The sequence below is a fragment of the Sardina pilchardus genome, chromosome 23, assembly GCF_963854185.1.
Source record: "Sardina pilchardus chromosome 23, fSarPil1.1, whole genome shotgun sequence".
In the NCBI taxonomy this organism is placed as follows: domain Eukaryota; kingdom Metazoa; phylum Chordata; class Actinopteri; order Clupeiformes; family Clupeidae; genus Sardina; species Sardina pilchardus.
In genome coordinates, this window is record NC_085016.1 from 651,701 (window position 1) to 666,700 (window position 15,000).

Genomic DNA, 15,000 nt, shown 5'->3' on the forward strand with positions numbered 1-15,000 from the left:
TGTTTTCCAAGTAAATTCAGTGGGACTGTAGCATGGATATTGTTATTTGATTTATTTGTATTTACTTAGTACTCCTTGAACAAGTCAACAGAGAATAATGGGTGTGAATCTTGGCACATATTATTAGGCTACTATATATTTGTAAGGGGTCATCATTTTTGGTCATCATATGGGTGGCTTCAGACCCCCCAAAATAGACCTAACAACGTCCCTGGGACTGAGAGCCCTGCCATGCTGGTTTCCCCTCTGCTGTTGGTGGCTGGGTAGTGACCGTGTAGCTGAGTTCTTCTGACTATACGTCTTCTGGCACACCTACACTGTGGAGTCTTCCAGAACTTCCAAATTTGAAAATATTTCAAGATAAGTTATTTAAGATAAAGTGAGGAGGGGAGAGAAATCATAAAATAAATTATTATATTTATTTATTTTATTATATTTATTATAAAATAAATTAAATGACTATTATATTATTGGGCAAGGGAACATCACAAAAATCACCAGAAAATGCACACTCCACATTACATGAAAATTTCTACATTATGCCATACCAACATCAGAAGCTTATATAATATAGTAGCTTATATAAAAACAGATAGGCTTCTTGTTCTGTAGCCTATTTAACATCAAAGAGGATAACATTTCCTCCACACATTTGCAATAACTTAGGAAATGTGAAAGTAAACCAACACTTGAACAGGTTCACAGGGGGTGCAATAGGCCTATTGAAAATGATCACTATTGTTTCATCATTACTGACTAATGCTCATTATTGATTTGTTAAGTTCCCAAAGTTCATTTTTCAATAGCACTAATATAACATATAAAACATTGATGGAAAACTGCTGGCCCACAAGTCCTAGACTAAGATCAGCAGTTCGTTTCATTATCAGCCTTCAACATTGCTACTCTCCACGGACTTGGCTCAAATTGAATTGTCATGACAGCAACAGCTCGATGGCGAAGTCCCCAAACACCGCAGTGACGACCATCTAATATGAGCGCGACGCCGCGTGTCTCTGTCCGGGAAAAACCCTTCGCCTGCGGTGTTTCCAACGACGATGCGCAATCGCAACCCTGATATTGAGTTGCAGTGCATACAATGGCCGCTTGGTGTAGATATAGTTCCACATCTTACGATCTCAGCAGCGCTCTCGGAACTATCGCGGAGAGCGAGGAGGGATTCAAGAATACAGTACTTGTGCAGCTGCCTTCTCCATTAGGGCTTGAATGCGCGTGTTGTGGAACGTCCGAGTAGGTTGTTTTTTTCGGTATGGCTATAATTACGCCATCTAATTGAGTATTCTTGCTCTCCTCTCTCCAATGGGGTGAGGTTGATTGTGGACTAATTAAGCGTACTGCCATGATAGGCCATATTATATCTGTTGCATTGGTACAAATTATTAATGAATACTTTCAAGGTTTTCAGGTTTTTGTATGTATATGTATGTATGTATATATATATATATATATATATATATATATATATATATATATATATATATATATATATATATATATATATATATATATATAGGCTAATACATAATATAATAGGCACGATTTTACGATTGACATTTCCTACTCGAGACATAAGCTGCAGGTAGCAGAATCACTGAACATCCGGGGGAAAGTTCTAGAGAGGCTGGACAGAATATAATATTGAATAGACGTATTCTTTCTGAGGACACACAGGGCCAATTTATTCATTCATTAAGCGGTGAAATAATTGTTTTATTCTGAGATCTTTTGTTGTCTACTTCATGACACACAACAGCAAAAGCCTATTCTCTGACGTTTAAATCGGCATTATTGTGGTAAAAAAGTCAAATCAAATGTGCCCATGATCAAACAATTTCCCATTCCTCAAATGCGTCCAGCAACTCATACACAGGCAGAGGGAATTGGGCCAATTTAATCTGAACCGCTTAATGTGTGTCAAGCATTCACGTTTAACGGTAGCGCATCAGAATACCGAACTTTGTTTTTGTCACGTCTGTTATCGAACTGAACGCGTCCTTCTCTTCCGCTGACATCCTTCTCTGAGCCCCGGGACGGATCTGTCGAGGTCTAAGCGCATTGCACGCACCGTGACCCGCGGGTCACTTCCCGAAGGCGGCGCGTGGGGGAGGGTTGTCCATCAGAAGTGGTGGTGACCATTACTTTAGTCCATCGTCAGACTTCGTCGGCCAATCCTATTATCAACTGCCTGCGACAGGCTAACCAGAGATGTGCTCTTGTTGATTTAAAGCATATGCCCAGGCATACACACACTGGACAACAATTACAAACCAGTCCCTTTATTCATGTATATTAGGCTAGTTACAAATCGGGCAAATTATGATTTCACCTACATTATAGTCTAGAATAAAACTAAACCTCGCGTTATTGGCCTGGGTGGGAAGCAGCCTAAAATATCTGATCTGGAAAAGTCACTTAGACTATCTAAAAATGTCCGTAATAAATTTAGATGGGCAACTTTGACAATCAAACGATGTGCCTTCATGTGTTGTGTGGGGAATCTCTGAAGACTGGCGCGCTTTGTTTACCGATCGCGTGTGAAGCTACCTCAAAACGCCCTCCCTCTTTCCCCCCTCGTTCGTGTTTTATTTTACACGGACGTCGAGCGAAGTGTGCTGGGTTTATGGTAATTGCGGTTCCCCGACTGGCCTTCTGGGTAGTCTACGGCTGAGAGCGAGCTGCGCTCGAGCCCTCATTCTGCGCTGCACGTTCGGAGGCAGCAGTTGTAGGTGACTCGAAGTGCACTCAACGCGGGGAAACCTCGGGATACGGACTTACACACGGTCTCGGAACAACATTGTCGAAAGTCTGGAAAGAGACGGTGTTGTCGTGAGTGTATTTCGGAAATCATAAGAAAAAACGGTCGACAAAATGCGTATCGACTGAGCACAATCGGAGACGGCGTGTTCGTTGTCTGCCTAGCCCAACATGGCGCTGCGGAGCTTTACCGGGCTGAATTAGTTCGTCTCGTGGAGTCTACGGACGCTCTCCACCTGTACGCTTAAGGACTACTGAACTCATCTTATGTTTGGACTAAGGAATACAGTTTGGGATTTTACTGGATTTTGAGGATGTTAATATATCACTCAACGACGCATTTCCCCATGTCTGGATATACATCGAGACTTTGGATTGTTAACATGTTTAAGTCATCTTCTGTCCATTCCACGAAGTAAATAGTTTTGGTCTGTATTTGTCTTCAGTTCGAACACAACTGTAGGTTACTGTGCATACGTCCGATGTGTTCAGAACTGGTCTTTGCTTAGTTTTGGGATGACTGCCTCTCCGACACTAATAACGGTGTTCATTGCTTGAACTGATCGTGTCGTCAACTTATAACTAGAGGTTTTTTTGTCATAACCAAGGACGAGGGAATCATTTGGAGCTTAAGTCTGGTAAGCGTGTTTTTCAGTTCATCTCTTTGGAGTTTGTGTTAAAATGTTGTTTTCATTGTTAGTCCTCGACAGTTCACCTTAATGCGCAACGTTACGATTGGCGTGACTCCCAACAGACCCTTCACGAGCTAAAGGAGTTCACGATCCCGTATAAAACTGTATTTTGTTGTGGATTGTATTTATGGTTTGCATGCCAAATATGTCAGAAACACACACATACATGCAGTCTATACGGTAAAAGTTTCCAAAGAAATGTGTCAAGGGAGGCGCGGGTCTGACGGGTGTATTTGGTGACGGCGTTGCCAACCCAACGTATGGAGAAGAGTTTACTGTATGCATTTGTCCATTTGGAATTATTTCATTCTCATAGGGGACGTCATTTGTCGGCAGTGAATGAACGCAAACTTTGGGACTTTCCAGTTGTTGGACGTTTCACCAAAATGCAGCCTAATCTATTCTTACTAGTAGAAAACAATTGCGCTGGCTTGGAGGTTTTTGTAGATTCACGTGGTTGGCGTTCCCTGAACAAATTAACATGTTCATGTGACATTAGGTGTATGATGTTGGCTATATCATTCGCTCAAAAGGGATGTTGATTCGTCTCATTTATTTTACGGCCGTAACCTGCAGTGCTAGCGCAGACTTCGCAGTTGAACACATTTGGAGGTCACCTCCGTTCAACATTCCCGAGCATTTGCGTGGGATTGGAAAAAAGAGCCACTATTTAGAGCTCAGCTTAATTCAACACACTGTCTGTGTTTTGATGATGATAAAATGTCAATTATTTGTGTATATGCACTATTTTCCGTATAGAATGCGCTCGGGGCTCTCCGTGGATGCAGTAAAACACATGTTGGTGCGAAGATAGACGAACGCGTGTCCATCTCTCGACTGCCTCACTGAGTGGAATATATTCATAATCCATAACTAGAAAGAATTCAGAACTAGAAAGTGGGCGCAGTTCAACTTTACGAATTCTTCGTCAACTTATTCACTCTTCACGAAAAAAGCCGTGAGCACTGATCTGAACAATATGTCAGTGGTCACGGCGACCGTGCTCGGTCTTCCCCGGAGCGCTTTCGGTCAAAGAGTAGATTCTTTGTCTCTTCAATTGTTTGTTGTAAGGAGAGATTGACAGGTCTCACAATGTCGTGAAACGAGTCAAGACAGATGATCGTGTCCCTGTAGTGTGTCTTCGTTAATGTGTAAAATTGCCTTAAGTTAGAATATTGTGAAGTTCAGACAATTAGCTTTCCGTGTTGGGCCTCATGAAGTTGGAGTTTCATTCAGGCTTTTTGACCCACTGCTCAGAAGACGAGAAGTCTCGTGCTCATCACACCTCGATACCCTTCCTTTAATCCATAACATAGACACGGGGTTTTGTTCCGCACATCTTAACGGCATACTAGAAAGTGACTTGTATAAAGAGACTATAATCACCTCCACAAGTAGGCTACACATCAAATAGATAAATATGGAATGCTAATTGGCCATGTATCTGGACATGTGGCGTGTCCTGTAGCTGAGGAGAAGCTGCCTTTTTATAACAATTTCTATCAATGTATGTTTGTTTTTTTATTCGCAATGACTAATCGGACCATATGCTACAGTGCCATCCCTATCACCGGCCGTGTGGAATAAAATGGGGGAAAAACAGTGAGCTCCCAAATCAATTCACCACCCCGCGGCTGCACCCTTGCTGGGCATTAACATACTCAAATCACCACCCTGGCTGGACATCAACATACTTTGTTTAAAGTCTTCCTGGAAACTTGACTGTTGTATGCGTTGCTGCACATTTTTACGCTTTGATGGCGTCTTAAGAATAGCCCTTAAGAATAGATGGACAACCTGGTTAGTATTCACATTTCAGTCCCACCAACGGCATTGTAATAGTCTAGTATTGAAAATGGACAACCTGGTTAGTATTCACATTTCAGTCCCACTGAGCGCGATTCAGGCCTCGGGACGTTGGCAGGCGTGTGTTTATTTTTAGCGCTTGGTTGAAGCTTTCGCGCATGATTTCCCAAAGACACGACGCGACGCGGCCGGCGAGGTCCGGGGGTGACTCTGGATCAGCCCGAATCACCCGAAGTAGCGCAGTCAACAGAGGAGGGCAAATTATAGAAGGCCGTGTGTGTGTGTGTAATATTGTTTTGGTGTAGTGATTGTTGGGATTTAGAAGTTTGTCTGGACTTAAAAAGTATTTTGGTTAATTTAGTCAGTGAGATGTTTTTGTCAGATTCAGTTTCAGTGTTTGTCTGGGTAACTGATGTCTTGCTGTATTTTGTCCACATAATTTTAATGATTCATTTTTCATGTGGGAATTGTTTGGCACTGTAGGAATAATACATTTTAGTAAAATGAAATGCTTAGTAGGCCTATTACCAAATGTCAAGTATTCATCTTTTGTAACTTCAAATATGACCAGATGCTGTTATAATGTGAAGTTCTACGCCACGTTAAAAACACTCTCAGGCTGTTGTACTCGACAGACAAATGGTGACTATCTCGCCTATCTGCGTGCACAATGCCAATATCTGAGCTCCGTCCGCGGGCAGGAGAATGCGTGGCGGAGAGCTGCCGGTATCGGATTTCAGAGTTGGCTCCCGGAGGAGACGTCACAGTTTGATTGAAGTTTCTCTCGGTCCGCTGTTCCCCCGGGACGACAGGCCTGAAACAGGAGAGCTCCTCGCTTCTCTTCTCTTCTCCGCTCCGCTTCAGGGAGCTTATGTGCCACAGCAGGAGCTCCGCATGCACGGATCGCTGCGCTCGCATAAAGACGCTACCCACGCCTACACATTGTTTTCTTTAACACCGCGTTTTCACGGGAAAGCGCCAAACAGAACAGGGGAACCAACGGAGTTGCCGCGGCACAGCCGCCGATACGAGCTTATATGATACAGCATATTCGCCCGTGACCTGTCCACACGCCCTTCGGGCACATATATGGCTTTGTCTGATACCAGGGTATTTGTTTTGTGCCTCCAAAAGTTGGGCTTGAACACATTAACTCGAGGTGATTGACCGTATTGTTTATGTTTTTCTGTCGGTGCTTAATTACCATTCTGGACAAGAGTGTTCCACCGCCTACGATGCGTCATTTTTAGAAATCCCATTGCTTGTCCAACATTGCCTAATGCCAACCATTTAGCCTAACCAACCCCCCCCCCCCCGTGATTAGGTATGGCCCTACATTTTACGTTCATGTACCCCGTTACTGTATGTCTTCGATGACAAGGTTAACATACTCGTTAATGCAAGAAAATGGGATCCATCCACATATGGATTAAATATTCTGATTGTTGGGATTTAGAAGTTTGTCTGGACTTTTGGTTAATTTATGACAAACATCCACAAAAGTGAATTATATATCCACCAACGGCCACTTATCTGGTTAGAAGCGGGCCACTTTATTTAGTGATACTTTTAATTGCGCTCAGGCTAATTAGGCCAAGAATGTTGGGAGCAATCTTGACCATGATCTTTTCTTTTCCCTTCTCTCGGTCGCCCTTAATGTTGCTGTTAAGGCTACAGACAACACCGGACGTCTGACTGCGTGATAACTGCTCACCCAGGGCGGTCTGCTGCGGGGGCCAATAAAAGATCAAGCCCATGGCTGTTCTGTCGTCGTGACCTACAATTGTTTGAATGTCATTACTACGTGCCTCCAATATCCTATTTTTCAGAACATCTATCCATGTAAAATCCCAAACCTTGCCAAGTCAAGACTCTAGCCAGGGTATCTGTTTTTTCCCCCCCTTGCGGTGTTAAATGGGTTGCCCACTATTTGGGAAAACCTTTGAAATGGGAATGGCATTTCCGACTTTCTACGGGCTGGTTCCATCCCCCGTCGTTGGACATTATAAAATGTTTTACTGCCGCTTTAAGAGACGCCGCGCCGCCGCGCCTGATAAATCTGGCAATCCGCCAGCGTCGAGTCCGCGGAGCTACGAGAGCTGCGCGAGGTTGCGCAGGAGCTAAAGCCGAGACCGAGACAGGCTCTCCTCTCGCCCGCTTCGTTAACAGCCCACCAAATGTGGGAAAAAGCCATTTTAAATGACGCATTTCTTATATTTGTCTTAGTTTTATTCGCATGATACTTGATTGATTGTCTTTTGTCGTGAATGTCTTACCGTATTGGTGTTTTTGTTGTGAAAACGCAACAGGATACACACGCGTCTTATTGTTGTTGATTCATGTTTTTATTATTATTATTATTATTATTATTAATAAAATATTATTAAATATATATGAAAATATATATTTTTTCTTCCTCTTGTGAAATTAAACCAAACCAACAAACTAACTGTCTTAGCCTAATGGTTTACTCCAACCTTTTGAAACTATAGCACACACTGGAAACAAACTGTATTTCTAAAGGGAGGTGAAGAGAAGGTTCAAGAAGCACAAAAACACATGTGGGCCTGCGCAGAGCAGGCCTAGTAGTGGCCGAATTATCAACAGTTTAATTTTACATTTTCATTTTGGCATTGTGAAATGTGGGTAATAACTTGTAGCCATGGAAATATCATGTTGGACCCCCAGAGCGGCTATTACGTTGTCAATAAAGGCTTGCGCGTCTGTTTTGCCAGTCAAGCAGTAGGCTAGTGGTCTAATAGTAGCAGTAGTGGTCTAATACTAGCCCGTTTGGATTCTGATTAATGCTTGCCAAGAGAATCCCCCAATATCCTTCACGCCACGTCACATTGGATGCGCATACAGTGTGCTTTACCACCTCCCGCCATTGACCGAGTACTAGTGCTCCAGGCCCACAGTCCACAGTCTTGGCTGTCTCGGATAACTTCAGTCCTTGTGTTGTAAAGCTATGTAGAAATCTATTGGGGTTTTTTTTGTTTGTTTTTAATATTGAACGTTTAAAAAGTGTAAATATTTATTTATGACGATTACAATGTGTTTGTCTTCCTGTGGTTGGTTGTCGGTGCTCTTTGGTTGCGTCCAGCGTCTTCCATTGATTGGCAATGATGGAATCCCCCCCTCTATATGACTGCAATTCTGGCTTCATGATTTACCAACGATAGCATCAGCTTTCAGTTTCACTCGCTCACCCTGTCCTGAGCGGCTATGCGTCCTGGAAAATCTCTAATGCGATAATAACAAGCAACAGACCAATTGCGAGGAATCGCGCTGCACGAGCGCCTTGCCTGTAAGTTTCGTAATGACTATCGGGTACGAATTGAGTCACCGTAAGTCACAATTGAGTTTTCATAATTTCTCCCTTCTCCACTTTGATAAACGGTTACGCAGTGTTGCCCGTGTTGTTCAGTGGGTCTGACACGTGAAGATGTGGCATTCACACAGTTATTGGGGGGATTATGTTTCTGGACGTTTTCACTGCATTAAGTCATACTGTGTTTATTTTCAGCAAGTTCTAACCCACACGTTATGGTGAAGTCCAGACAACCTAGAAGAGACAACTAAAGAGGATCCTACAAAGCATGGTGAGGGCGCCTTCACTCTTCTTAACATGGCATTGCCACACCTTTAGACTAGCTCATCTGCCACACCTTTAGACTCGAGCTCACCTGTGTGTATGTGACCCATGGGAGGTAGGCCTACTGTACGTCTAAACTGGCCAGTAAACCGAGTAGGAAGATGCTTACTAGCGTCGGTAGTCTCCCTGTTTGTTTAAGACATTACCGTTGTGTCAAACACAGCACCTAATGTATGACATAGAACTGTAACACTACCCCCCTTCACCCCATTGCTCAATAAAGTGTATTAGAGACTCCCAATAGCAAGTGAGCTCAAAGGGTGTTTTTGGTCCTGCCCAACTGTGGCAAAGGCTTGAATGAGATTCCTCGTTGTTGTAAGTGGCTTTAGACAAAGGTATCTGCTAAATGAGTAAATGTAATGTAATGTTAATATAATGTTCTATAATGTAAATGTAATGTAATGTTAATATAATGTAATATAATGTAAATGTAATGTAAATTGCACTGAGGGAGTAAGCAGTCAGCCAGAAATGAGGATGGGTAGTCAAGGTAACCATAGTCGTAATATAATAACATAACATAATCCAGCAGATTTTCATGCAGATATGAGAACTGTTTTGGGAGTGTACTGAAGAGCAGAGTTCTGATGTCAAAGGAGCGCTCTCTTCTGCTTATTTCTCATTTCCATGATGTCATGGTGACCTGTGACATAGCACAGCGTTAGCAACTCTAGCCGTGTGTAGTAAGAACAAGCATGCGCTGTCTTTACTGAAGCCCGACTATTAGACTGCAGACTATTGGTGTTGTGATGCTTTTCATAATGCCTTGACTATGTGTGTACTGTGGTGTGTGTACTGTGGTGTGTGTACTGTGGTGTGTGTACTGGTGTGTGTACTGTGGTGTGTGTACTGTGGTGTGTGTATTGTGGTGTGTGTACTGTGGTGTGTGTACTGTGGTGTGTGTACTGTGGTGTGTGTACTGGTGTGTGTACTGTGGTGTGTGTACTGTGGTGTGTACTAATGTGTGTACTGTGATGTGTGTACTGTGATGTGTGTACTTTGGTGTGTGTACTGGTGTGTGTGTACTGGTGTGTGTGTACTGGTGTGTGTATACTGTGGTGTGTACTAATGTGTGTACTGTGGTGTGTGTACTGTGGTGTGTACTAATGTGTGTACTGTGGAGTGTACTGTGATGTGTGTACTTTGGTGTGTGTACTGGTGTGTGTGTACTGGTGTGTGTGTACTGGTGTGTGTACTGTGGTGTGTGTACTGTGGTGTGTACTAATGTGTGTACTGTGCTGTGTGTACTGGTGCTGTGTGCTAATGTGTGTACTGTGCTGTGTGCTGCAGGTGGATGCGAGTGCAGCTTGCAGGATGAACCCACTCGCTGCGCTTGGCATTGATCGGAGCGGCCTGATGCACGAGGGCCTGCGTGTGCACGGCGGGATGGTCTACCCGCCCGGCCTGCACACACTCCCCACGGAGAAGGCTCGCGAGGGCGCCTCGCTGCCCCTGGGCTACGTCAGCGACCGCCTGCCCGACCTCTACAAGCAGGACGTGTCTCTGGACGCCAGGAAAGCCACCAACGGTTACGTGGGCCTCTACAAGACGCCCCCGCCAGGCCTCCAGAAGCCCCTGGGGGTGCCCGGCTCAGGAGCGGACGTGCTGGGGCTGGACCGACGCGTCGGGCCGGGGGACAAGGCCTCCGAGCTCGGGCTGAACGGCGGCAGCAGCTTCCTCGGCCGCCTGCCGTGGATGTCCAGCCCCTACCACGAGGCGGCCATGTACCCCTTCCTGGACTCCAAGTACGCAGCACTTAACATGTACAAGGCCTCCTTCATGTCCCAGCCGTCGCACTACCTGCCCCAGCACCTGGCCTACCAGCCGGGAGCAGAGCGCCTCTTCTACATGTCCCCCTACACCTCCGCCCCCATCTCCTCCCCCCTCGCCCCCCCACTACGCATCCCCACGGCCACCGTGGCCCCCACCACGCTGTCGCCGCTCATGCACTGCCAGGACAAGAGCCTGGCCAGCATGGGCCCCCGGATCCACCACGAGGCCTCCGCCTTCGGGCAGCAGCTGCACCAGCACCAGCCCCAGCACCAGGGCCACCACCAGGCCCACAGCGACCGGCAACACTGCCATAGCAACAGCAGTGACCGGCAACACACTCATAGCAACAGCAGTGACCGGCAACACAGTCATAGCAACAGCAGTGACCGGCAACACAGTCACAGCAACAGCAACAGCAGTGACCGGCAACACAGTCACAGCAACAGCAGTGACCGGCAACACAGTCACAGCAACAGCAGTGACCGGCAACACAGTCATAGCAACAGCAGCGACCGGCAACACTGCCATAGCAACAGCAGTGACCGGCAACACAGTCACAGCAGTGACCGTCAACACAGTCACAGCAACAGCAGTGACCGGCAACTTGGCAGCAGCAGCAGCAGCAGCAGTGGAGCTAATAGCACCAGCAGCAGCAGCAGCAGCAATGGTGGAGGTGCTGGAGGTGGTGGAGGTGGTGGAGGTGGTGGCTGCATCAGCAAGTCCTCTCGCACGCCTTCAGGCAAAAGCTCCAGCGGCAGCAGCAGCAGCAGCAGCGCGAGCAGCTCGGTGACCGCTAGTGTGGTCAGCACGTGCCACCCTGTGGACGCCAGTCCTGCGTCGGTGATGCACGCGCCACGTCCGTCTGCTCGTCCCGCACAGCCTGCCGGCCACCCCCCTCCCCCGCCGCCGCCCCCCCTCGTCGACAGCACTTTGGACTACCAGAAGTTCCGCAGTCCGTCCTCCTCGGCGCCGGCCTCGGCTGGCTCGTCCACTCCGGCCGCGTTCTACGTGAGCGGCGCGCCTCCGGAGCACCGCTCGCCCCACCGCTCCGCCGGACACAAGCCGAAGCCCAAAGACGGGAGCGCTGAGCACCGGTCCGCTGCTCCGAGCGCCGAGCGCAAGGCCAGCAAGTCGCCCTCGCGGACTCCCTCCTCCGCCCCCTCGGAGAGGCCGACACCCCCGCAGGCTCCTACCAAAGACCCGGCGGACAAGCCCCTGGATCTGTCCGCCAAGATCCTGGACTTCGAGGGGCCCCCCAACGGATTCCCCCCAAAGCTGGAGGCCCTGGCCAAGCTGGGGTACCCTCCCCCGTCGCCCCGTTACGGGCTGCCCCCCAGCCGCGAGCTGCTCAAAGAGACCCTGTCCCCCTCCTCGTCCTCGTCCTCGTCCTCCAAGACGCCCGAGCGGCCCGAGAGGCCCGAGATCATCAGCACTGTACACTCGTCCTGGGTAGTGCCACACGGGGCGCCCACGCCGCCCGCTCTCAGCCTGGACGCCGGCCAGAGCAAAGCGCCGTCTGTGATCAGGAGCAAGAGCGTGGAGCACGCGGCCGCCCAGCCTCGGAGCTCCTCCTGCTGCCCGCGCACGGCCGACGCCAACCACGTCCTGATGCCCACGCCGGCGCCAGCGCCCGCCCTGGTCATCGTGACCCCCGTCGGGCGACCCTCCTCCACCTCGCCGTCCCCGAAGCCCAGCGGGGAGTGGCCGAAATCAAACCCGACTCCGCCGGACAAGGGCTCGTCGGCGCACCGCGCGGCCGCCCACCCGCAGTGCGTCAAAGCGGCGAAAGCCTCGAAAAAGCCGGAGCCTCAAGACATCCCCTTCAAACCGCAGCAGTCCCACCTGGACAACGGACACCCGTCGGGTCACCTCTACATGCCCCAGAGCGAGGCCTACATGTCCGCTGGGCTGTACGCTAACCGCTACCTCCCGTACCCGGTGCCCGACAGCATGTCCCTGTCTCATCTGCAGTTGTCCGGCAAAGGTCCGGTCTACCCCCACCCTGTCCTGCTGGGCGGTACCAACCTCTACCCAGCGCGCCTGCCCCCAAAGCACGGCCTGCCGTACGGACTGGCGCCGCCGCACGGAGAGTACCTGACCTATCACGACCCCCAGGAGATGGTGCACCCGCTCATGTCCCCGCACCTCCTGGACCCCAAGGTCAGCGAGCGTCTGGAGCTGCGCTCTCGGCTCCCGCAGGACAAGCCCTGGCAGCACCACGACGACTCGCCCTACAAGCGGCCCGGCGTGAGCGACGGCGAGGCGCTCCACAAAGCCGAGCGCGAGGCGCTGGAGAAGGCGAACAAGTCGCACGCGAGGGACGAGATCATCTGCATAGACCTGATCCAAGACGAGGCAGATGGCGGCGGCGGTGGGGGGGGTGGTGGTGGTGGTGGTGGTGGTGGTGGGGGCTCCCAGGCAAACAAATACAGCGTGATCACGGCCAAGAGACGGGAGCCCTGCAGGCCTGGTGGCGCTGGCGCTAACGCTAACGCTGGCGCTAACGCTAACGCTAACGCTGGCGACGCCAAGGAGCCGGAGCTCATGCAGATCCTGCGCTGCGGCCAGCACCCCCCCGGTGGAGAGTCGCACGCCGCCGAGGCCGCCGGCCAGCACGAGCCCGCCGCCAGCAGGACCCGGCCCCCCCCAGAGACCCCCCAGGGCCCGCGGCCAGACCCCGCCGAGCTCAGCCAGGACGAGGACAGCATGTCCGAGCTCAGCCCGATGCCCGCGCTGTCGGAGGAGCAGACGCAGCGCTGCGCCCGCACCTCTGGCGACCGCACCTCGGACGAGTCCGACTACAAAGCCGAGCGGCACGGCGCCGCTGTTGCTCACGGTAACGGCAGTAACGGCAGTAACGGCAGCAGCGGCAGCAGCAGCGCGGCGGCTCTCCTCCGCTACGCCGAGCTGTGCCCCAAGCAGGCGGGCAAGGACGAGGAGTCCCACGAGGAGTCCCACGAGGAGGCGCTCGAGTCCCACGAGGACGAGGAGGACGGCGGGCACAAGAGCCGGCGCTCCAGCCTCACCAAGCGCATCGCCAACTCCTCGGGCTACGTGGGCGACCGCTTCAAGTGCGTCACCACCGAGCTCTACGCCGACTCCAGCAAGCTGGGCCGAGAACAGCGCGCCCTGCAGGTGAGACAGTGTACTGCGCGCTATGCTGTGGGGGGGGGGGGGGTCGGGGCGCTCACAGTGACTAGGATGGTCGGGGGGGGGGTTAGGGATGGTGGGGGGGGTCGGGACGCTCCTAATAGTGGGACTCGACTCGGTGTAGCCGCCTGCAGCCTTAAGTCTTGAGACGACTGCGTAACGTGGTTATTTCTGAGATTCTGATACGCTTTCAACCGTGATGAATGCACAACTCCGGTTTGAAAACGTATCAGGCGGCTACATCAAGTGGAATCCACCTATTGACTTGTGATGGTTAGGAATGGTTGGGGTTTGGGATGCTCAGAGTGACTTGTCATGGTTGTCATGGTGAGGGGGGTCAGGGGGGTAAAGGTCGATGGGTGGCTTCTGCTTTCTGTCTCTGTCTGTGTGCTTGTGTGTGTGTGCTCGCTTCTGCACTCCTTGACTCTTAATAGCCATGTGGAATTAAAATATATATATATATATATATTTTTATATATAAATATATATATAAGTATTTTTTTATGGACCTATTAGTGAAAGGAAACGTAAAAAGATTTGCATGCCTGAGTGTATTTCACTAGCCACCCAGTGAGGTGAGCGGATTCCCACATTAGCGTGACGGCTAAAGGCAGAGCAGAGTGTGAGAGTATTTAGCACCGATAGGACTGGCCATTAGCCCCCCCTCCCCCAACACCCCCTGACACACACACACACACACACACACACACCCTTTTCCTCTGACTCCCCTTCATGGCCTCTTCCTGCTGGAGGCTGCTGAGGGAGGGCCTCTCTGGTGAGCCTTTTGCCGTTAGCGGCAGAAGCGTTAGCAGAACACGGCAGGCCGAGCTAGCCATTAGCGGCAGAGGAGTTAGCATAACACGCCAGGCTGAGGCGGCAGTGTGCCCAGTGTGTGTGTGTGGCGGCAGTGTGCCCAGTGTGTGTGTGTGTGTGTGTGTGTGTGTTTGTGGCGGCAGTATGCCCAGTCGAGCGGAAACCCGTCTGCTACAGCGGCGGCAGCCACACCGCCTTTCAGGGCTGCAGGCCACTGCTAACCTGCAGGTGAGCCTGGGAGACGTGTGTGTGTGTGTGTGTGTGTGTGTGTGTGTGTGTGTGTGCGTGTGTGTGTGTGTGTGTGTGTTAGCCACCCCCTCCCCTTCCTCCTTCCCC

The 15,000-nt window shown here is 50.0% G+C and overlaps 1 protein-coding gene across 1 annotated transcript in view; it reads left to right on the top strand.

The window, feature by feature from the left end:
* Window positions 1–2,731: 2,731 nt before the first annotated feature.
* Window positions 2,732–15,000, top strand: part of bcor (BCL6 corepressor) — a gene marked incomplete at its 3' end in the record, with an annotated part of 14,170 nt that continues 1,901 nt past the window's right edge. Inside the window, 4 exon segments of the mRNA XM_062528529.1 lie at window positions 2,732–3,413; window positions 8,800–8,875; window positions 10,219–13,072; window positions 13,103–13,836. Coding sequence (XP_062384513.1) covers window positions 8,873–8,875; window positions 10,219–13,072; window positions 13,103–13,836 — 3,591 coding nt within the window.